At 39.7% G+C, this 25,129-nt stretch overlaps 1 protein-coding gene across 2 annotated transcripts in view; it reads left to right on the top strand.

Annotated features, from left to right (window-relative positions):
* Positions 1 to 25,129, top strand: part of LOC130905423 (endoplasmic reticulum metallopeptidase 1) — a 65,844-nt gene that overhangs the window by 2,313 nt on the left and 38,402 nt on the right. For both annotated transcript variants that reach the window (XM_057818810.1, XM_057818812.1), the window contains exons 2-6: positions 3,617 to 3,921; positions 17,035 to 17,162; positions 17,245 to 17,350; positions 17,615 to 17,761; positions 21,432 to 21,524. In XM_057818810.1, coding sequence (XP_057674793.1) covers positions 3,617 to 3,921; positions 17,035 to 17,162; positions 17,245 to 17,350; positions 17,615 to 17,761; positions 21,432 to 21,524 — 779 coding nt within the window. The remainder of the gene's footprint in view (positions 1 to 3,616; positions 3,922 to 17,034; positions 17,163 to 17,244; positions 17,351 to 17,614; positions 17,762 to 21,431; positions 21,525 to 25,129) is intronic.

Raw genomic sequence — 25,129 nt, 5'->3', positions numbered from 1 at the left:
TATACATCGGTACCTCTACATACGAAGTTAATTCCTTCCAGGACCGTGTTTGTAATTCGAAATGGTCATATGTCAAGCAGGATTTTCCCATCAGAATACATTATAATTCCATTAATTCGTTCCACAGCCCGAAAACCTACACTTAATCCTTAATAAAAACTGCTGGCACTATTACAAATTGCAATTACACGTAGCAAAACAAATTAATTTTGAATAAAAACCGGAATAATGAAATAATGAAAATGAACACGGGCATGTTTTGCGTGCTGTACCTGAACACACCGCGTCGCTGACGTGACAGAGAGAAGATTGAGATTTTAACTTTCTTTTTTACTGTTTTGTTGTGAACACTGGCAACTGCGGCAGACAGTAGGCATGTTTTGTTGCACAGGCTCTGATATAAATAATCAAAAACCTGACGGACCTGGCAATTTCTTTGGCAATGTTACTACAATAATAATTGTCACCCTAACTTATAAAGACGGGCGAACGGAGGTAGGAGGAGGACCGTGGAGATCGTAGACATTCTATGGTCGTATTGTTGAGCCAGTTCACGGATGCGCACCCCAAGCTCATATTTTTCTATCGTTTCCATCTTCATTTCATTTGTAAACGTCACTTTTTTGCTTTTTTCACCACCTGCACTAACATTCTTGGAACCCATGTCTATTTCTCTCACAAGCTGTCGTGTCGTTGTATTTCGAGCATTTTGTCACATGTAGAAACAAATGGCGAGTCAAATTTTAGGTCTGATGTTGAAAAGATCGTGTGCCGAAGCGATCATTTGTCGAGGTACCACTGTACCACCAGGGGCCGGGCTGGTGTGGTGTGGACCGCCCCCTAGCGGAAGGCGTTGCGCAGGGTCTAGGGGAAGTGATGTCAATATCATTATGAAGTCTATGGCTATGTTGGTCTTAACAAGGAGCAGCTGGATTCAGCCATGTGAAATGAGTTGTGTCATATTCACTGTTGCCACTAGAGGGCGTTGTATCCAGCTGAATCAATAAAACTAAATGCAATCATTTCAAAACAACATTACAACGCTACTTTAATTAAACGAATAAGCAAAATTTGATTCGAAGCTTTTTATCTAATCGAATTACTCGAGTTAATCGATTAATCGTTGCAGCACTACAGAAGTATGAAATAAATTTTGTTGTTTTGTATTGTGTGCAGCTTAGTGTCTCTGCTGGAATATGCTGGAGACAATCTGCAATGCAAACACTTTCAAAACAAACCAAATCAACGCCACTTTAATTATATGAATACTTAAGGCAGCAAAATTTAATTAGAATCTTTTTTTCCTAATTGAATTACTCGTTAATCGATTAATCGCTGCAGCACTAACAAGAAGTACTTTTTTTCTTCTGCTAATTCCTTTTAACACTGACTACTAGGTGGTTGCAGTTGACAAAGATCTACACCCAAACAGGGAGCATAACGGCTATCCTATGAAATCAGCGTGCCAATATGTCGGTCGACCATGAGAAAGATCATTACCCAAAAAGTGAACCCAAGTTATCTGATTATATCGGCTAAATATTAGCCGATAACGGCCAATATAGAAAAAAGACCAAATGTTGGTCCAATATATCGTCCAGTCACTACAGTGGTATGAAAAAGTATTTGAACCTTTTGGAATTTCTCACATTTCTGCATAAAATCACTATTAAATGTGATCTGATCTTTGTCAAAATCACACCGATGAGAAAAAGTGTCTGCTTTAACCAAAACCACCCAAACATTTATAGGTTTTCCTATTTTAATGAGGATTGTATGCAAAGAATGACAGAAGGGAGAAGAATAAGTAAGTGAACCATCACATTTAATATTTTGTGGCTTCCCCTTTGGCAGCAATAACTTCAACCAGAAGCTTCCTGGAGCTGCAGATGAGTCTGGCACATCGATCAGGACTAATCTTGTCCGATTCTTCTCTTCAAAACTGCTGTAGTTCAATCAGATTCCTGGGATGACTGGTATGAATCGCTGTCTTTAGGTCATGGCACTGCATCTCAATGGGGTTCAAGTCTGGACTTTTACTTGGCCACTCAAGAACGTGTATTTTGTTCTTCTGAAACCATTCTGAAATTGATTTACTTCTGTGTTTTGGATCATTGTCTTGTTGCAGCATCCATCCTCTTTTTAACTTGAACTGTCTGGCAGACTGCCTCAGGTTTTCCTTCAAAACACCCTGATAAACTTTCTAATTCGTTCTTCCATTAATGATTGCAAGTTGTCCAGGCCTTGAGGTAGCAAAACAGCCCCAAATCATGGTGCTCACTCCACAATGCTTTACAGTGGGGATGAGGTGATGTCGGTGTGATGTTTCATTTTTCCTTCACACATGACGTTGTGTGTTGCTCCCAAACAATTCAACTCTGGTTTCATCAGTCCACAAAATATTGTGCCAAAACTTCAGTGGAGTGTCCAAGTGCCTTTTTGCGAACATTTAACGAGCATCAAAGTTGTTTTAGACAGCAGTGGCTTCCTCCGTGGAGTACTCAAATGAACACCATTCTTGGCCATTGTTTTACATATAGTTGATGTGCGCACAGGAATATTGAACTGTGTTTTATACGCAGCAGTTTTATAGTGAGCAGAGCAGCTTTAAACCACTCATTAGTTATTGGGCACACACCTGACTTAAAATGTTTGGTAAATATTGGTTTCAATTGCTCTTTAAGTCTCCGTAGGCAGAGGGTTCACTTTTTCCCCCTTCTCTATCGTTTGCGTGGTATCCTCATTTAAATTTGAACGCCTATAAATGTTTGGGTGGTTTTAGTTAAAGCAGACACTGTATTTTCATCTGTGTGATTTTGACAAAGATCAGCTCACATTTGATGGTGATTTTATGCAGAAATGTGAGAAATTCCATTATTCCATAAGGTTCAGATACTTTGTCATACCACTGTATATTGGTCGGCCTTCATAAGAAAGATCCCCCAAATAGTGAACATATTTTATCCCTATATATATTGGCTATACTTTGGCCGATCTAGAAAAAGGGCATATATAGGCCCGATATATCGTCCGGCCCGATACATCAGCAGAGACGTGTGTAAACTACGGCCTGTGGGCCAACTCTATTGGCCTGAATCCAAATTATGAACATTTCATGGAATGTGGCCGCACAATAAGATTAATTTCAGCCTACATTCTGTCGCACTTCTCGGCGATATATTGTAGTCTTGTTCGTGCTTTTCTTGAGAGTCTTCCATTTTCAATCTGGATGGACTAAAAATCACATTTCGGCTGCCAGTCGGAACAAGGCCTTTTAGTAGCTCTCATTCCTTTAACTTTTTTCATCACGGCGACTCCTGCCGGCTTTGGAGCCATGTGACGAAAGTAGAAATATTTTCTACTGCGAGTGAGAAGGATTATTGTCCCTCACTAGCTCTGTGGAGGTCAGCTGGTTGAAATTTTCCCCCAACCTGGATTAGTCGTCTTCGTGTCGGCCGCTTTCTCCCTGTGAAAAAACTCGTTCGGGGTCCTCAATGTTTTCACAGAGTGCCGATTCACGTCTAATGTCATTTCGAGGCAAAGTTCCCATAATAGGCTATACAAAATGCATAAAGAATTCATAGTACATCTAGTTTACGATAGCATCTGCGTGCAGGCAGCACCTGGAGCGTATCACCAGCGTGGGGCCGAGACCGGTGGGCAGCCACGAGAATGAGGTGTTGACGGTGGACTACCTGCTGGAGCAGATTGAAAATCTCCGCGCGACGACAGCGAAAGGTCTGCACCAGCTCAGCGTGGATGTGCAGCGGCCCACTGGCTCCTTTTCCATCGACTTCCTGAGTGGCTTCACCAGTTTCTACGACCGCATCACCAACGTGGTCGTGCGCCTTGAACCCAAAGGTGGCTCGAAGCATCTCATGTTGGCTAACTGCCACTTTGACACCGTGGCAAACAGTCCAGGTATAAAAACAGTCCTTCCACTTTCATTTGTTTAACACACGATGGAAATATATTAATTTAATGATGTTTTTAAAATGTATTTTTGGTAGGGCCGTCAAATTTATCGCGTTAAAGGGCGGTAAATAATTTTTTCAATTAATCACATCAAAATATTTGACGCAATTAATTAGGGCTGTCAAACGATTCAAATTTTTAATCGAGTTAATTACAGCTTTGAAATTAATTAATCGTAATTAATCGCAATTCAAACCATCCATAAAATATGCCATATTTTTCTGTAAATTATTGTTGGAATGGAAAGATAAGACACAAGACGGATATATACATTCTACATACGGTACATAAGTACTGTACTTGTTTATTATAACAATAAATCAACAAGATGGCATTAACATTATTAATATTCTGTTAAAGTGATCCATAGATAGAAAGACTTGTAGTTCTCAATAGATAAATGTTAGTACAAGTTATAGAAATTTTATATTAGAACCCCTCTTAATGTTTTCGTTTTATTAAAATTTGTAAAATTTTCAATCTAAAAATAAACTAGTAGCCCGTCATTATTGAGGTCAATAATTACACCATGCTCACTCATGGTTCTAACCCATAAAATCAGTTGGACCCAAGCGCCAGCATAGGGCGCCAAACACCAAAAAACAAGTAACAAACGGATATTACACTGTAATGTCATTTTAATCTGTTTGAGCGGGGCATGTGCGTTAATTGCGTCAAATATTTTAACGTGATTAATTAAAAAGATTTAATTACCGGCCGTTAACGCGATAATTTTGACAGCCCTACAATTAACGCATGCACAGAATGACCCGTGCATGCGTTGCCTCAAATAGTTTACGATGAGAGCGAAAAGAGAAATGCGAGTGGGCACAGGTGTTCATTGGACCGCGCCTTTTATTGGCTTAAGCTTTGGCAGTCACTATTAACAGTCATGGTTGCCGAATTTCCCATCATGCATTTAGGTGGAGCAAGAGACAGTCTGTTTCTTAACACGCCTAATTAAACACAACGCAGAACATGCTGTATACCATTTGCAGCCACCACTGGCAGTCAGGGTTTCCAAACTTCCCATCATGCATTTGGGCGGAGCAGGAGACGTACGTTTTCTTAACACGCCTAATTAAACACAACGCGGAACATTCTGTATACCATTTGCAGCCACCACTGACAGTCATGGTTGCCCAACTTCCCATCTTGCATTTGGGCGGAACAGTTAAGTCGCTACAGTATCATTTAGCGAAAGCACAACAAAAATAATATTCCTATCCCTCAAAAAAATAATGTTCACAAAAAGAAAAGAGAAATATTAATAAATATTAAGAGGGCTTTTAATATAAAATTACTAGTACTAAAATTTATCTTTTAAGAACTACAAGTCTTTCTATGCGTGGCTCCTTTTATCAGAAAGAATGTTAATAATGTTCTTTCTGTGAGAGGCATCCACGGATCGAAAGACTTGTAATTCTTAAAGGATAAATGTGACTTTGTATATTGTGACTAAATATTGCCATCTAGTGTATTTGTTGAGCTTTCAGTAAATGATACTGTAGCCATTTAACTGTTCTGCCCAAATGCATGATGTTGGAAGTGCAACCATGGCTGTGCGTAGTGGTACCAATTGATATATCTTCTCTGCGTTGGGAAATAACATAGGGTGTTAAGAAAAAGATCGACGACTACCTTTCTTCCCCACATTGCGTCCCACGATATTTCTAATCGTTGGGACTCTGGATGAGTGTAACACATTATGTCTGTAACGTTAAATACAATTCAAACGATTCAATTAAAAAATATATATATTTAAAAAAGGCATGTCCGATATTTTTTTGCCGATTCCGATACTTTGAAAATGACGTGATCGGACCCGATCGATCGGGACATTTCTACTAATTTTTAGGTGTTAAATCATTGGCTGCCATTGACAGTGATAAAGTCCAGGGTTCCCACGGGTCCATAAAAAGTCTTAAAATGTCTTAAACTTAAAAACCGGATCATCAAGGTCTTAAATTGTTTTAAATTTAATGGAGAATTGCAATAGCTATTAAATTTCCAGACGATGCGTTTATTACCAGGCAAATCACTGTAGTCTGCAGGAAAACTTTTTCTGTAATTTGTTTAATTAATGGCCATGCACTAAATACGAGAGTTTGGGATTAATAATTAATAATTAAGTTATACATTACGTTGTACACAACCTCAGCGTACGTCAGCGACTTGAGTAGTTGCCATGACGCCATTTCCTGGTTATTTGAGGTTGTAGAGGTGAGCAGGAATATGCAGAGATGGGAAAGTGTAAATTTAGTATACTTGCTTTTGATTGGCTAAATAGTATCGGCATTGATAAAATGTTAGCCCGCACTAAGGGTGGGTACTTACTGGAAATACTGGCTTTTATTTTAGCTCTTCTCCACTACTGCCTGTCAGAGAAATTATTTTTTTATTCAACTTGGTAAACAAGATTCGTTTCACCAGGATTGATATGATGGTGTCGTCTCTCCCTTAAAGGCAGCCAAATTGACCCCCCCCACACCCCTTTCTTTTTTTACCTCAAGCATCCCTCTGAACTTGAAATTGATTCATATTTTTTTTTCCCCAACTGCCCAGGAACACATTTGGTATTTTCATCTGGTTTAAATCCCCAGATATGCTGTAGATGTTATCATAACAGTACCGCAGCTTCAAATTTATATAAGTCAGGTCCAAAAGTTTGGAGTAAAAACAAGTAGCATTGCCATCATGTGGTCTGAAACTCTTGATGTACTCTGTTGTTTCAAGAAGAACTATAACTTTTCACACTGAAGGAATTTGCATGCTGTCTGATCTAAACGGCAATCTTGATTTTAAAACCGGTTTGTTGAAGGAGGATGGTAGTTCTTGTCATTTATATATATAATTTCTCATACAAGGAATTTTTGTCCATGGGAGTTAAGAAGGCAACCTCCTTCCCCCACTCCAACAAAGCAATGTCCTTCTTACTCAGTACCCCGCACCCACTTCACTTGCAGAGAATTACGTTCATTCATTTGTTTGTGTCGCTGTGTACTGTGTGTGTGTGTGTGTGTGTGTGCTCATTCGCCGAGAGAGGGAAATCCTTAAGGTGTGGAGCAGGAAGGCTGGAAAACATACTGAGTTCCTGATAAAAACATTTTCTTGTACACAACCAAAAAATGGGAAAAAAAAGGGGAAAATACTTTTTCATGCTATATCAGCTGGTTGGTTTGTTAGTGGATTGGCACATAAATATAATCAATTTCATGAAAAAATAAAAATTGGAATTCACCACAAAAACATGGCTCCACCGTGGTAACCTGATAGGGTTCATTCACAAGATGTCATACCTTCTTGTGCGTTTGCTGATAGGAGTGTATCCCTCTGTGAACCTCCATTGAGTTTATATGGACCACCAGGATCTACGAGGAAAAAAAAATAGATATCGAACAATATGGGTTTTTCAGGACTGGTATCTATTAGTAGTACCGTAATTTTCGGACTGTAAGCCGCTACTTTTTTCCTTCATTTTGAATCCTGCAGCTTATAGTCCAGTGCGGCTTATTTGTTGATTTATTTGGGTTAAAAGGTAACATTTTATTCGACAGCGTCGTCATAAGACAGTCAGAATTATGATGTGATACTATCATGGGCATTACTGAATGCTTACGACAAATCATGTCATTAAGTGTCATCTGGCAAATTATGTCACTAACCCCATTTATGTCCAGCTCGGATCTTTTACATCCATTCAAAAGCGAGATAATTTGCCGAATAACACTAAATGACATCTGTTATAAGCATTCATTCATGCTAATGACAGTGTGATGTGATAATTATGATTGTCTAACGACAGTCTTATGGTGCCACTGTCAAATAAAGTGTTGCCAAATGCCATTACTAGCAATTAATTAAATAACTGGAACAGTAACTGAAGAAATGATTAGCACAGAACATTAACTTTGATTGTTATTTACATCTGTAGCGCTGCAATGCATTCTTGGAGGCATGTTGGACAACAACAGTGTTGACAGCAGGTGGCAGCAGAGGTTTACTGTCTCCCCTAATGGAGCAGTGATGGCCAAATGAAGTTTCTTGAAGCAATGAAGCTTTGTAGGCAATTGGTTCAAAGCTTCATGATGGTTCATATGGTCTTATGACAGTCGTATGATGCCTCTGTCAAATAAAGTGTTACTGGTTAATATCTTTTGGTGTAAATATTAAAGATGCACCGATACCGATACTAGTATCGGCAGGGGGCGCCGATCCGGCCCGAAATGGTGGTATCGGTATCGGCGAGTACCAACAAAGACGGCGCCGATACCATTTACCGGTCCATTATTATAACATTTGACCACAGCCTTTTTCTCCTCCTGGCGCTCACTACACTCTGTCTCTGTGTTGTGTGATGACACGTGAACACCAAGCAGCTATCGCTATTGGCCTGCTCCAGACCAATGAGAGCGGGCCAATAGCCACTCCTGACCAATCAAAAGGGGGCTTTTTCATATGGACGAAAAACAAACCAGGAAATATGGCGGCGCCGCGGCGGTCGGGAAATATTTCCAAATAAAAATCCCGTCGATTAAAATCAATGGCTGCATGCAAGATTTGCGGCCTGAAAGTTTGGAGATGTGGAGTTAAATCGGCCAGTTTCAATACCTCGAACTTGATAAAACATTTGAAGACGAAACGTGAACGAACACAACAAGTTTGAGCCTGCTAGAGCAGGACTGCTATCCAGAGGAAGAAGGCCGCTGGACCGGAGCAACAATCTCTGGTCAGTTCACTTCGTCTACTTTACTTTTATTGTCTTTTACTGAAAGAAATGCCGCAGTAATTTGGGAAGTGTTTCCAAAGTATTGTTGCCACCTTTCAGAAATAGAAATAAGGGACTCCCACCTCCCAAAAAAAAGGAGAGCCGGGATGCTGTGGTCAATTATTATTACTTATAATTGTTAGTGTCTGCAAATGCGGAAACAAGGTTGAACCCCGAAGCAGACAACAAGCGGGGGATATATAAAAGGGTTTAATGATTGCAAACAAAAAATAACACGTGATCGCGGGACAGTAGAAATAACAAAAGGAGTCCGTTACAGCAGGTCGACGGACAAACTAAGACGATAGGCAGCGGTTACAAACAAGAGCAGCACACTAACAGAAAAACCCAATGCAGGGACATAACAAGCAAATGTAGCGAGATTATTGTGCCAGATGTCAAATAGCGATCAGCAAGGCAAATATCTCGGCAGCCTTCTCTGAGATCACCCGTGCTTAAATGCTGCGTTGATGAGCCTGCATTGGATTCAAGTGCCACGCCCCCACGCCCAGCAACAAAACACAATCTAACCAGCAGCAGAATGTGACAATAATTTCATGAAAGTTGCACTGTTTGGACTTTGAGAGGTTTAAAAAAGTTTAGTCAGTTCATTCAGAGTTTATTATTATGAATTTATTTTTACTTTCTTACTGTTGGGCTAGTATTATACATGTTTTATTAATTTCACAAATTTAGCACTATTTTGGCCTTTGAGAGCGGAAGGTTTATTCAACTATTGTCTACTAGGGTTTAGTGTACTTTTTCCTATTTTGCAAAGGTAAGCAACAGCCTGACAAAGCCTTGATAGCAATGATTTCACATCCAATTATGTAGCTCTTTGGAGAGAAAAAAAGAAAAAAGAAAAAAAAAACAAATATATATATATATATATATATAATTGGGGTGGTATCGCTATGGTATCGGTATCGGCCGATACTGCACAGCCAGGTATCGGTATCGGGGCCAAAAAATGGTATCGGTGCAACACTAGTAAATATCCCATAATACAGTGACGACAGCTGCGGCTTATAGTCTAGTGCGGCTTATGTATGAACAAATGCCGTTTTCATGTCAAATTTGGTGGGTGGCGGCTTATAGTCAGGTGCGCCTTATAGTGCGAAAATTACGGTAGTTATACTGGCCGATAACCAATTTTTTGAGACGATATTCATTTGCGGTAAAAGTGTAAAAATTGGCGTAAAAAATTAATAATACAAACACTGAGCTTCATTGAAATGCCTAAAGCATGTTTATGGAATCACACAAATAGAAAATAAGGCTAGGTTCATACTACAGGTCTTAATGCACGAATCCGATTTTTTGTCATATGTTTTTTTGGCGTGCCTGTTCAGACTGCCTTTGTCCATTGAGACCATTCAAGTATTACGCATGCGCACTAATTCGCAGTCCGACAAGCGCTGAGCAAGAAGACCCGCATGCGCAGAAGCATCAAAACAAATGGCCACACATGCTGGCTGTCATTCCAGGGATATCATATTTTGCTTTTCAAAAAAAGGACACAAATAACAGACCTTAATAATCCGCGTTTAGGCTTTTAATCAAAGTTTATATGGATCAATCGCATGCACGCACTGTCAATGCATGTCACACACACATACGGGCAGTTTGCCCCGACTCTCGGCCGTGTAAGCAATGTTGAAATATTGCTCATATAGAGCAGAGACAAAAACCGATCATTCCCAGGCTTATCCTCAACCCATTTTTATTGTATTTATGACTGTTGTCAAACCCGATCCTTCCCCAAAAGCCGTGTTCAATGCAAGCTAGGCGCTAATAACGCATAGCTGCACCGCTACTGTAGCAACTCTCTCGCTCTTTGATAACGTAATTTCTGCATGAATTCCGATTTGGGAGACTTTTGACAGTACAGACTGCCGCGACATTCTGGAAAAATGTGGCCCAGATCGGATTTGAACCACATACGAAAGTGACCCAGATCGGATTTGAAATGGTCCAGTTCTATGCGACTTGTCACGTTCAGACCATCAAATTAATGCCTCACTCCAGTCAGAAAAACACGAAAAAATCGGATTCGTGCATTAAGACCTCCAGGAGGGCCTTAATTTCCTAGACTCGGAAACCATCTTATAAAGTTGAATAAAAGGATATATGATTATCTCTGAAACGTATCCACAGAAAAGAAAGCTCTGATGACCTCGTCTAAGTATCCTTGAGCAAGATGCTGAACTCCACGTTGCTCCTGGTCACCAGTAGGTAGATGAAGATATACAGTAGTGTAAAGCACATGTGTCAAACTGGTCCTCAAAGGGCGGCAGTGGGTTCGGGTTTTTGTTCAAGCTCATCAGAAGTACAGCCTTTCACAAATCTGGTGTCTTAAAATTGATTGCTGTCAAGTGCTGCTTGTTTTAGCAGAAACCTCATTGGTTGAACTGTCTGTGCTGGATTTGTTGGACCAAAGACCAGGACCCAGAGCGGCCCTTTTGTGGAATCTGTTTGACACCCCTGGTGTAAAGCGCTTTGAGGGCCTTTAAAAGGTAGAAAGGCGCATTATAATTGTAATTCCATTTACCATTTAACCAGTCAGAGGGGAGGGTGAATACTGCTGCAGGAGACAGCAGGCAGGAGAGGCTGCATCTGAGCTGAATTAACCCAGTTTGATAATTGAATTTTTCATATCGGCTGGTCGGTTTAAAGCAGTGGTGTCCAAACTATTCCACATAGGGCCGCAGTGGGTGCTGGATTTCATTCCTACACAACAAGACGTCATCTTTTCACCAATCTTGTGTCCCACAAGTGTAATCAGTTGATTGCAGTCAGGTGCAGCTTGTTTTAGCACAAACTTAATTGGTTAAACAGTCTGTGCTCGAGTGGTAGGAAGGAAAACCAGGACCCACAGCGGCCCTTGAGGACCGGTTTGGACACCCATGGTTTAAAGCAGGGGTGGGCAAACTATTCCACAAAGGGCCGCAGTGGGTGCGGGTTATTGTTGCAACCCATTAAGAAGACACCTTTTCACCAATCTGCTGTTTTACAAGTGCAATCAGTCAAGTGCAGTCAGGTGCTTCTCATTTCTGCTGAAACCTCATTGGTTCAACTATCTGTGCTGGGTCAGTTGGAACAAAGACCAGGACCCACTGCGGCCCTCGAGGACCGGTTTGCCCACCCCTGGTTTAAAGGGTTCCATGGATAGAAAGACTTGTAGTTCTTAAAAGATAAATGTCATTATGAGTTAAAATAATTTGATATTGAAAGCCCATCTTGATGTTTTCGTTTTTATACAATTTGTAAAATTAGTTTAACTAGTAGGTTGCCATTGTTGTTGACGTCAAAGGGCGGTGACGTCACATGGTTACGCTGCCGGGCTTCCAGAGTATGATTCTAGCGACATAAACATGCCATCTGTTCAACCCTTTCAATTTGAACCTGAGAGGAACATTAATGAGCATGACAGCACTGTTGATATTTCACAAAACGAGCAGCAAAAGCAAAATGAACAGGGAAGACGGGATGAGACGAGACGAGTGTAGGGGGAAAAAAAATGTTCTGCAGAAATGTGCTACACTGGCGAAACGTCTTACAAGAGGTGAATTTGACACCCAGAGTACTACCGTGCGCTTTCAGCTTGTTTTGTTTAGATGCATAGAAGATCCTAAAGATGCCTTAAGAAAATACTTAAATGTAGTAATATCAAATAAGAGTGGTTTAAATATGCTGCGTGAGGTCAACAGATTAACAATCTGCTTTAAAGCTACCACAAAAAACACAATGCTTTAAATTATGAAAGGGAAACACAAAAAGTATTTTGAGGCAATGAAAACGTAATAAAAACACATAGTAAGTACTCGCCGCTTTTAACCGATGAGCACGTGTGTTGGACGTTTCGCCGCGCAGAAGGAATTACAGTAACCAGGTAGTATTCGTCATGTGACAGTGAAACTCTACATCATCACCCCGAGCTTTCATTGCGCGCTTAAAACATAGCGCCCTCCGTAGGTCAAGACATATACTAAATATTATAGATTTTTAAATGAATGGCAATATTTTATGTGTTTCTAAACAACATATTTTAGTGAAAGAGAACAATTGTGGCTTATTCGAGCCTAAAGGTCTTTAAAACCGATTTAAAGATAAATAAATATTATGTACCGTATTGGTCCGAATATAAGACGGCCCTGATTATAAGACGACCCTCTCTTTTTCAAGACTCAAGTTTGAAAAAAAGACTTTTTGAACAATTAATTTTTATACAGAAAATAATTACAGTACATCTGAAACAAATTATTATAACAACATATTTGAGAGGAAAATCATGTTATTTTGCCTCATTCAGATCTTAATATCTGAACATTTAAATATGTAAACTAAAGTGCAATCACATTCGTAAATGGTTTCTGGTTTTTGAAATGTAAATAAACAAATCTTGTGATGAAACAACAAAATTGCAATAACTGCATTCACCATCAAAGTGAAGTCTAACTGTAATTGTAGTCTTGAAACAAATCTGAATAAAGAAAAACATTGCAATAAAATAATGCAAACTGGTTAACCTTGAGAGTAGCTGAGATCTGCCAAGACAACATCGCCTCAATGATATCTGGCGCCATCTAGCGTCATGAATGGGTATAATATCTAGACCGCGAATATAAGACAACCCCCACTTTTTAAGTCTTATTTCAATGCAAAAAACACCGTCTTATATTCGGGACAATACGATATTTCTTTTTAATATCAATAAATCTCATCACATGGTAGTCTGTGACTCAAATGTCAAATAATGGTTCAAAGCCACCGACAAATGTATATAGCATGACGTGCACACATTTAAACTCAAATCAAAATCAAATCACATTTATTTCTATAGCCCTTTCCAAAAACCCGAAACTTCCACAAATTGCTTTACAACAATATCGTTCATGATGAATAAAGGGCAGGAAAGTATTATGCAACGACATCGAGAAAAAACGAAAACAAAAACAATGCATCGGAATAACAGTCAAAACAGCAAATAAAACAACAAAATATAAAATCTGAAACATTAAAACCCTTAAGAAATAAAACCAGGCTACCCTGGATAAAAAGCTAGGCTAAATATAATGTTAACTTGTACCTGTCAAATTTAAAAGACTTTTGTTGGATTTTGAGCAGAACACACAATCACCATTGATGAAATACTGAAGATACTCTTATCGCTAATCCGGAAGTAATCTGGTAATACATCACTGTGAATAGGGATTCTTGTTAGCCAAAACAATCATAAGAAATAACTCCAATTTTATTTGTCTCTCATTTTACCCCGTTTTTCTTTATTACCCTAACATTTGTGGCGGTCTACTAATAAGAAGGACATTGCGTTGATGGAGTGGGGAAATAGAACTGCCTTCTTAAATGATTGGCTTCTATTGACGGTGATAGACATCCAATCTATTTGAACTGGGATTTGCTGGCAGCACCCCTGTTAAAATGGATAGGACGTCTATCACCGTTGATGCTAGCCAGTGGGTGAAAGACAGCATAATAACTGGCTAAATAACATTACCGTGTTTCACGTTTCATTTACTTGGCTGCTGAATTCTCACAAAAACTTGTTGAAAGTTAATAGGGTGGCTAGTTTGAAGTCTCATTTTGGTCTTCTGTGGGTGCTCAGCATTAACGTTACTCTCCTAAGGGATGGTGGCTGCAGCCCAGACAGACACACAATCGCTAAACCTTCAGTCCGCAAAGCCGGGGCACATGATTTGGCCTTTAAACGAAAAAAAAAAAAAACATTTTGTCAAAAGAAATCCCAGGGAATGTCGTGCCTTGACACTGTCTAATCTTTTTGCATCACATGCCTTGTTCTTTTCCTCCTACGGGCACCCCACCTTTTTTCTCGCTGTCAGCAACACAATGCAACCGGAGCTGGAGTCCCACTAGGTTGACGCATTCCTAGCATGTTTTCTCACACGGCCCGATCCCTTTTATTCCTGTGTTTGTATTATTTTTACCGGGTCACACTAACTGCCCTTTGGTATCGTATGGTGTGGCGCCGCTGTTCTGTTCGGGGATGCTGGCCCACCCGGATTGCCCTCATTCTGATTTCAAAACAGTTTCGTTCTCACAGTAGATGATTTGTTTCGCGGGTCTGCTTTGCATGCTTTGGCCGTAAGGCGGAATTGTATTACAGTGATCCCTCGCTACTTCGCACCCTCCATTCATTGCGGATTTTTTTCAATTAAAGTCGTCATGTGTGACATAGGAACAAAGTTTGGCGCAGTCAGTGACATTTCCACAGTTAAATGTTCTGTTATCAGTGTCTACATGATGGCGTCACAAACACAGAATTCGCACATCTTCACTTTGGACGCAGTTTTCAAGAACCCTAGTTTAAATGTGCGTGTGGATGATATGCCGAACCGTAGAAAAAGTTCTTCTTTTTGCCAAATATCCTGCAGGGTACGTGTAGACATGCCCTTAGTCAGGCTGAAGTGGCTTATTAAAGTTAACGATGATTGACAGACGATAAGGTTTGATCTTGCCAGTGATGCTTGGAAGCTGAAATTTCAAAGCTCTGTATGCGTCCATCATAGTTTAGCTAGTTAAACAGTTGCTGTGGCAACTCATTGTAAGCGAGCAGCTTGAGCGGATTTGAGTGGACTCACTCAATGAAGCATCAAGACATTTTTCTACTTTATTCTTGTTTAAAAATAATTCGGTGGGATAGTAACATGTTTAAAACTTATCATAAATATTATATTTGAAGTGATTAAAAACCATTTATTAAAATGTATATATACGTACATGTTTTTTTGGTTTACGTACATATGTTTTTTGGTTTAATTATACTTTGGAGGGGGGGAGTGAAAAAACATTTAAAACATTTATTTCTTTAAGTATCTCTTTCCAATGCTAAATCTGAATCAATACATTGACCACACACAAAAAACCCCCCCAAAAAAGCTGGCGCTACTTCGCGCCTTTTCACTTCACTTCGAGTTCTGTTCCCCATTAACCGTGAATAATGAGGGATCACTGTACTAACTAGCTTAATATAATTTAAAAACTTTGAACCGCTAGGTAGTTAGCATATACCGTAATTAGATAGATTTACATTTGTGTAAAAATATGTATGCTATGTAAACATGTTTCAAACTTTTTCATTTGGCAAAAAAAGGGGGAAAACTTGTCATATATGTATTAGGGCTGTCAAACGATTAAATTTTTTTTGTTAATTACAGCTTAAAAATTAATTAATCGGAATTAATCGCAATTCAAACCACCTATAAAATATGCCATATTTTTCTGTAAGTTATTGTTGGAATGGAAAGAAGACACAAGATGGATATATACATTCAACATACGGTACATACAGTGGGAAGAACAAGTATTTGATACACTGCCAATGGGAAAACCCATTGGCAGTGTATCAAATACTTGTTCTCCCCACTGTAAGTACTGTATTTGTTTATTATAACAATCAAAACAATCAACAAGATGGCATTAACATTATTAACATTCTCTTAAAGCGATCCATGGATAGAAAGACTTGTAGTTCTTAAAAGATAAATGTTAGTACAAGTTATACAAATTTTATATTAAAACCCCTCTTAATGTTTTCGTTTTATTAAGATTTGTAAAATTTTCAATCAAAAAATAAACTAGTAGCTCGCCATTGTTGATATCAATAATTACACCATGCTCACTCCCCAAACTCATAAAATCATTTGGACCCAAGCGCCAGTAGAGGGCGCCAAACACCAAAAAACAAGTAACAAGTGGACATTACACTGCTGTCATTTTAATCTGTTTGAGTGGGACATGTGCGTTAATTGCGTCAAATATTTTAACGTGATTAATTAAAAAAAATAATTACCACCTGTTAACGCGATAATTTTGACAGCCCTAATATGTATCTCTTTCCAATGCTAAATCTGAATAAATACATTGAACACAACTCCCAATTTTTTTATTTTTTTCCATGTAAATAAGCACAGCCTTTACTTTTCGATTATCGCGCGCGCAGGGGCGGGGGGGTCGTTCACCATTGACCGCGAAAAAACGAGGGATCACTGTACTAAAAGCACTGTTTAAGTGACTTCCTCCAGCTAGTGTTGAAGCTGAGAGGTGCAATAGAATGTAGGGTGAACTCAAGATTCTAGTGCAGGCCATATTCAATCTTATTTTCATCATTTGCTGCGGACCACTTAAAACTTTTGGCCCACGGGCAGTAGTTTGGACGCCCCTGGTTTAATGTCAAATAGAAATAACGTTAATGGGGAAAAGTCATTGTCTAATTTTTTATCTAATAAATCTACTTTTGTCCTTGTCTTCAGGTGCGAGCGACGACGCTGTGAGTTGCGCAGTCATGTTGGAAGTCCTCCACTCGCTAGCCAATCTTTCAACTCCTCTTCGCCACGGTGTCATCTTCCTCTTTAACGGAGCGGAAGAAAATGTCTTACAGGTAAAGGCTGCTTCTGAATACTTGCCGAACTCATTTTTACAAGATGCGTTTTCAGTCCTCTTGTTTTTTCTTGTCTATGTAGGCTAGCCACGGGTTCATCACGCAGCACCCGTGGGCTAAACAGGTGAGGGCTTTCATTAACTTGGAGGCCGCAGGCGTTGGGGGCAAAGAGGTTGTTTTCCAGACAGGTAAGAGACCGATCTGATGCAAACAACTTGAGATTGCTTTCCAACAGAGATGCCAAATATGGTGGTAACGATAATTACCTTACCAAACTGTAGTGATAACAGTTCAGAATATGTTAATGGTTTAACAGTAAATTGTGAACCACTTCATCCCTACGTGCTTGTCATACCCTGTTCAAGTCGACAAATATCACACCAAGCAGCCAAACAGACATAACAGCAATGTGTTAAATTCTCAAGTCTCTCTTCCGCATTTGGTCACGACAGGTCCAGAGAATCCGTGGCTGGTCCAGGCGTATGTGCACGCCGCCAAACACCCATTTGCCTCTGTAGTGGGTCAGGAGGTTTTCCAAAGTGGCATCATCCCCTCTGACACGGACTTCCGCATTTACAGGGACTTTGGGAACATCCCAGGTAACAATACTGATAAAAGGGCTGCCAAATGTGAGTAAGATGCTCTCCAAAATACACAAATGTTTATAGGTATTTTATTAATTTTAACCTGTGTTGTCATAAAATATATTATTTGTTGCTGAAAAACAAACAACTTTTTTTCCTTTCCTCTGTAAATTAAAAAAAAAAAAAACCAGCCTATGTTCAAATGAATGTACAACAAAGACAAGATGTGTGGTCGTCATTTAAGGTTTGAACTAGGCATGTGCAGGTATGAGATTTTGATGGTATGATAACCTTAAAACGGAAGTTAAGGATTTTTGACATTCGGCTTAATCTTCGAGTTAGCAGGGGTTTAGTTAGTTGGTGAAATTATTTTCAACAAATTCCGTTTCGTTTTCAAGTTGTTTATTCGTTTCAGAGCTCCAGAGTGGCTAAGCTAGCGTGAGTCAATGGCACCATTATCGCATGTCATTAAAAAAACGATAGATCTACGAAGAGATCCCACATAGTCAAATGAATTCAAAACACAGATCATTGTTTTAAAACACCCATGCGGCCAAAACAATGTCACACTAAACTGCCGTAATTCATTTAATTCTGCGGGACTATTTTTTTTAGATGCGTAATACGACCCCAATAAAGAGGAATGCTTCGGTCACTCGTTCTCACACTGCATTCGAGTTGCGACCTTAAAGTATTCCAAGCGAATGTAAACAGCAAAGATGGCTGATTGCCACAAGTTGTTTATTTTGTCCTTCAAAAGACATTTTGACCTCCAGCAAACCTGACTTCTCATAAGCGATCAAATAGTGAAGGCGTACTAATGATATTTTTCCAGATCAGAGGTTGGAAACTCTGACTTCCCACCTTCTTCAAATGCAGCATCAGTCTGCTGAGTTAACTGACGGCCGGCAACATGGCGAAATGTGCATTTAGAAGCTGGGAAAACGGGCAAAGGAACGTTTCCACATTTTCCCTATGAAGAATGGGGAAAAATATAAACTGGTCACTTGCTGCTGGCTACGACATAAAAAAATCAGCGGTGGAAAAAACCCACCGATGTGATATCACTCCGCCCTGCTGCTCTGCAGAGCTTCTGGATTAAAAATGTTGCTGTTCATAATGCAATTATTGACATGCAATGGTAAGTTTTAATAACTTTATCCTTAAAACATAGCCAACACTATTGATTGCATGGGTCATCGATGATTTTCATGTGTGCACCTGTAGTTTTTTGGCATGCTATAATGGTGCCATTGACTCAAGCTAGTTTAGCCACTCCGGAGCCCTGACACTAACAAATAACTTGCAAACGAAACGGAATTTGTTGAAATCAACTCCACCAACTAACTAAAACAGGGGTCCCCAACCTTTTTTGCACCACGGACCGGTGTTATTTGGGTCTTTTTTTTCACGGACCGGTGTTCTGACAAATTTTGCAACCTATCAAGAATTGCAACGATGCGGTTCTGCGCATGCGCGTAACGGTAAACATGGCCGCAAATGCAGCGATTCCAAAGTAAACACTATAAACTTTCTTTAAAGAAAGGAATATTAATTTACGTTTGATCATGGAAGGACATGTAGAAAAGTTCTCCTCAGATACATCCTGCCATGTTAGCTGCACACAACAACTCCACACCGCTCTCTCACCATTAATGACTTTGCCTTGACGTTAAGTATTAATTAAGAAGCCCGCTTCACAAAGATAAGATGTTGGAAATTGTAGCAAGGTTTTCAATGCTCTCATAGCGATGCCAGGATATTCCGGCATGACTTTAATCCAGAATCTCGGTTGAGTTGTTTCAAATTTACGTTTGAGGTCGCCGTCATTTGCGATCTCTACAAGCTGATCATCCTGTCGTACAAACATGCTCGAATCACTCGTTTTATTCACAAACGGGTCACGAATCCACTCCTTTGCAGTTCGTGGGTCTTCAAGGTTGTAGGCTCCTCTTCTGGCTCGTCAGGTGCCCTTTTCGCCGTAAAAAATATCTCCAAAGACGTCTGTTTTCCAGTCATCTTCGCTCGTGAGGGGGCTAATTATTTCCGGGAACAAATGCGCTGCGCCCGGCAGCCTTGTAATACGTTATTATCGAGGTAGCGAACGTATGCTAACCGTTTGTGTCATGTCGTTGCTGTAAAAACACCTAATTATCATTTATTTACATCGATGCAAACCTGTTTGGTATTGAGGACGAAATTGATTCAGCAAATTATACGGACATCCAGCATCGTCATTTGGGAGTTTAGCCCGCTGAATAGCCAGGACAGAGCCGTAGGGTCCTGGTGAGGACAGTATATTCGTATTTCGTTGTTCATGCACTGTACACTGTACACTTATTCAGAATGTTGTTCTCTCTTGTATTTTTATATTAAATTGCCTTTCAAGATGACATGTCTGTTCTATGTGTTGGATTTTATCAAGTAAATTTCCCCCAAAAATGCAACTTATACTCCGGTGCGACTTGTATATGTTTTTTTTCTCTTCGTTGGGCATTTTATGGCTGGTGCGACTTACACTCAGGTGCGACTTGTAGTCCGAAAAATACAGTAAGCCTAATTTCAAAAGTCCTGAACTTCCCGCTTTAAGCAAAAAAAAAAAAAAAAAAAGTGGTTTCACGGTTTCATGGTATTGCAACTATAGCTCTAAAATGTGGTCTTTTGATAAGATAAAATAAAAAAAATGATATATTTTGAATAAAATTGAAATAAATAGAACTTATAGACTAAACCCACAGCCACAGCTCAAGTAAGGAATATATGTTCACCCCTTTTCTTGGTTAATATATCACTACTACTATTAATATAAATTAGTTGAATATTAATGGAGAGTGAGAGCGAGGCTTGAATAATTACTTACATATTATACACACACCCTCTCTCAACACAGAAAGTCGCCAGAGAGAAAAAACACCACAGGCTGTATAATGAAAATGTTAGTTTGAACAGATGTTTACAATGGCGGAAAACTTTACAAATGCAAGCTAATAGCGAGAAAACTAGTTAGAGGTCTTGGCATGCTAACTAGTCACGTTAACAACCTTACGTTATAGAGTTTGTTTTACCATCGCTAGACACACGAAACACGCTGGAGTGAACTCTCGTAGCTGGTGGGAAACGTTCGTGACAGCGTTTACTTACCTTCAATTTTGTGTAAAGTGACGGATGATGGTCATGTAAGTGTGAAATTATGTTGGAGGTGTTCCCTGCACGTCGGCTGTCCTTCCTCCTCTAAGCCGCGGCTGTCTGTTTCTATACGGTAGCCGAAATACTATCCCACTATAATACTAGACTAGACTTTTTTTAAGGGTTTTTGAAAAAGCTCAGGTGTAGTTTTGACAGCGACAGCAATGTCACCAAGACACAGGACAGAGCAACTGCCGGAGAGGGTGGGGTGAGCGCTGCCGGTCGAAGCCATTTCTCGCTGCATTTTTGGGACATAAAAAATAGGTAATACTGCAATAACCATTACGTTTTCATACCACGTTAAATTTTGAAACCGGTAACCGGCACATGCCTAGTTTGAATATTAAATAACTTGTGCGCAACAGCCCAACTTAATTGCTATTTTGTTTAGTAAAATATATTTCCCTTAACTTGATCTCCATCTAATATTGATGAACATAATTTTGTCACTTATAGCCATAAAACAAAAATTAAATATGCATTTTACTCATTTTTGCAGGCATTGACTTGGCTTTCATCGAGAACGGGTTCATCTATCATACAAAGTATGACACGGCCGACAGAATCCTCACAGGTTCCATACAGAGAGCAGGTTTGCAGAACATTTGAATCAATAATTGCCGAGCCACTGGCAAGTCTTCGTTTATGACTATATACAAAGTGTGACCGTGTAAAAGACCTCCCTTCATGCTTTAAGCCCCTCCCAGTTAAAAGTGATTTGTAAAAATGGAACAGTCAATCAAAAGACAATGAAACATTGTATATAAAAATGTTAAATGTTCAACCCAACTATATGGGCTTTAAAATCTCTCAGCCTAATGCTAGCATATAACGAATAATCGACTACAACATACTGTAGGGTAAACTGCATATTGACGTGAATTTCGCTAGCAAAGCTCGCCTGTTTCACACTGTTCAGCGCGTTTCTAGTCTCATTATCTTGCATGCGGGGTGCTAAAAGATGCACAATTACAAAGGGTACCTGCTCCCTGAATTGCTGTGCTCCAACTTGCAGACAATCCGGTCTGTCAGAACAAAAAAAAAAAAAAAACACACAGGCAGATGCTAAACAACACGCCCGTACCTCCTGTGTGCATGAAAAACATGGATTAGTGGAAAGAAAAGAAAGTGGAGTACTGTTTTACCGTGTATGTGGGTCATTAAAAAGTCATTAAATGAACTTGGTCCAAATTCAGGCCTTAAAAAGCAAACTAAATATTTGAGGCATAAAAAATTATGTAAAGTTGACGGTTCCCCAAAAAATTATTTATTTTTTTCAACATAATTTCTTAGTTGTCCAATATTATCGGTTAGCTGACAATATCGACCAATGAAAGCTATTTAAAATGATATCAGATAACGTATCTGTTTTTGTTTTTGGCCAATATGCATGTTCCCTTCACAGTAAATATAAAAGCCGTCTGCCTTTGTACAAGGGCTGTTCACAGCTTAGCACATCAGTTATGCTTATTGACCATTATATGTCTCTAAACTAAGATGCTTGGGATTTTGTTATGTGAGCAGACCATTTGCATTCATATCGCAAAAAATAAATGATTAGAATTGAATTGAATTGTCTCTTGGCACTTGATCCAAAAAAAAAAAAAAAAATGTTTGGAGTGTTTTGATTTCAACAATGGTGCAATATAGGCACTTTTTCCGTAACTTCAGTTGAAGTTGTTCTCTTATTTTTCCATCCATCCATCCATTATCTTCCGCTTAGTCCGGGGTCGGGTCGCGGGGGCAGCAGCTTTAGCATATTTTTCATAATGTTTATTGGAAAACATTGAAGTTGTTACATTTATCATTATTAAAGTATCCAGAGGGGCATCGCAATACAATTAGCTTTAGTATGTTAAAGCATCACTTGGTAACTTTTCAGTTTTTTCCAGTTGTGACCAAGCAATAGCATATGACATTTAGCCACTGTGTGGCTTAGCTTAGTGTGGCTAGTCCCCCCACAACACCTGAATTCGTCAGCGCTGACGAATTCGGTTGAGGGGTAGGGGGGTCCAATGGGGCCAATGCTGATTCTGTATACCCGGGTAAACTCCCTTTTTTTTTTTTTTTTTCCTCCTCAGACAAAGTTGTGCTGCAATCTTTGCAGAATTCGCGCGAAAGCGTTAGCATCGACTTAATAAATAATGGGGAAAGGGGGAAGTGACATATGCCGTAAAGCAGTCAGCACATTCGTAGTTTTTTTTGTGTTTTAGGCCCCCCCTCCTCAAAGTTAATCAGTGCCGGTGAAAGCGATACAGACGTGTCATTCAACTAGTTGTCAGTTGACATATTCACAAATGTTTTGTAAATATTTTATAAAGGTTGAAAAGTTACCTAGTGTTGCTTTAAGTCCATGACCACATATATCAGTATCTGTTTGCTATCGGTATCAGATTTTTGGAGTTGGACAATATCGGGTTATCGGTTGAAAAGTCATTTTCGGACAACTCTTCAATTGAGTGTGTGAAACTACAGTGGGGAGAACAAATATTTGATACACTGCCGATTTTGCTGGTTTTCCCACTTGCAAAGCATGTAGAGGTCTGTAATTTGTATCATAAGTTCTTTTCAACTTTTAGGGACGGAATCTAATACAAAAAAAACAGAAAATCACGTTGTATGATTTTTAAATAATAAATTTGCATTTAATTGCATGAAATAAGTATTTGATACATCACAAAAATCGAACTTAATATTTGGTACAGAAACCTTTGTTTGCTATTACAGATACCAAATGTTTCCTGTAGGCCTTGACAAGGTTTGCACTCACTGCAGCAGGAATTTTGGCCCACTCCTCCATGCAGATCTTCTCCAGAGCCTTCAGGTTTCGGGGCTGCTGCCGGGCAACACTGACTTTCAGCTCCCTCCATACATTTTCTATCGGGTTCAGATCTGGTGACTGGCTAGGCCACTCCAGGACCTTAAGATGCTTCTTACGGAGCCACTCTTTAGTTGCCTTGGATGTGTGCTTTGAGTCGTTGTCATGCTGGAAGACCCAGCCACGACCCATCTTCAGGGCTCTCACTGAAGGAAGGAGGTTGTCAGCCAAGATCTGGCGATACATAGCCCCATCCATCTTCACCTCAATATGGTCTAGTCGTCCTGTACCCTTTGCAGAGAAGCAGCCCCAAAAAATGATGTTTCCTCCTCCATGTTTCACAGTTGGGATGGTGTTCTTGGGGTTGTACTCATCCTTCTTTTTACTCCAAACACGACGAGCTGAGTTTAGACCAAAAAGTTCAATTTTGGTCTCATCCGACCACATGACCTTCTCCCATTGCTCCTCTGGATCATCCAGGTGGTCAGTGGCAAACTTGAGACGTGTCTGGACATGCACTGGCTTCAGCAGCGGGACCTTGCGTGCGCTGTAGGATTTTAATACATGACGGCGTAATGTGTTTCCGATGGTTTTCTTCGAGACTGTGGTTCCAGCTCTCTTCAGGTCATTGACCAGATCCTGCCGTGTATTTCTGGGCTGATCCCTCACCTTCCTCATGATCAGTGATGCCCCACGAGGTGAGATCTTGCATGGAGCCCCAGAAGGGGGGCAGATTGACCGTCAACTTGAACTTCTTCCATTTTCTAATAATCGCTCCAACAGTTGTTACCTTCTCACTCTCTGAATGCTTATTTTCCTGTAGCCCATCCCAGCCTTGTGCAGGTCTATTATTTTATCCCTGATGTCCTTACACAGCTCTTTGGTCTTGGCCATTGTGGAGAGGTTGGAGTTTGTTTGTTTGAGCATGTGAACAGGTGTCTTTTATACAGGTAACAAGTTCAAACAGGTGCAGTTACTTCCAGTAATGAGTGGAGAACTGGAGGGGTTCTTAAAAAAGAACTAAGAGCCGAAATATTTAGTAGTTGGTAATGTATCAAATACTTATTTCATGCAGTTAAATACAAATTTATTATTTAAAAATTATACAATGTGATTTTCTGGATTTTTGTATTAGATTCCGTCCCTCACAGTTGAAGAGAACTTATGATACAAATTACAGACCTCTACATGTCTTGCAAGTGGGAAAACCATCAAAATCGGCAGTGTATCAAATACTTGCTCTCCCCACTGTATCTGCAGTCGGGCATGGGCCTTAAATTAGTTTAAAGTGGTGTGAAAGTGGCATTAAATAGCATTACATTAGATTTGCTGATACCTGTAGCAACCCTGCATTAATATTTCTCGGGCTTGCATGGAGG

Source organism: Corythoichthys intestinalis, chromosome 17 (assembly GCF_030265065.1).
Source record: "Corythoichthys intestinalis isolate RoL2023-P3 chromosome 17, ASM3026506v1, whole genome shotgun sequence".
NCBI lineage: Eukaryota > Metazoa > Chordata > Actinopteri > Syngnathiformes > Syngnathidae > Corythoichthys > Corythoichthys intestinalis.
This window is presented reverse-complemented; position numbering and strand designations above follow the sequence as displayed.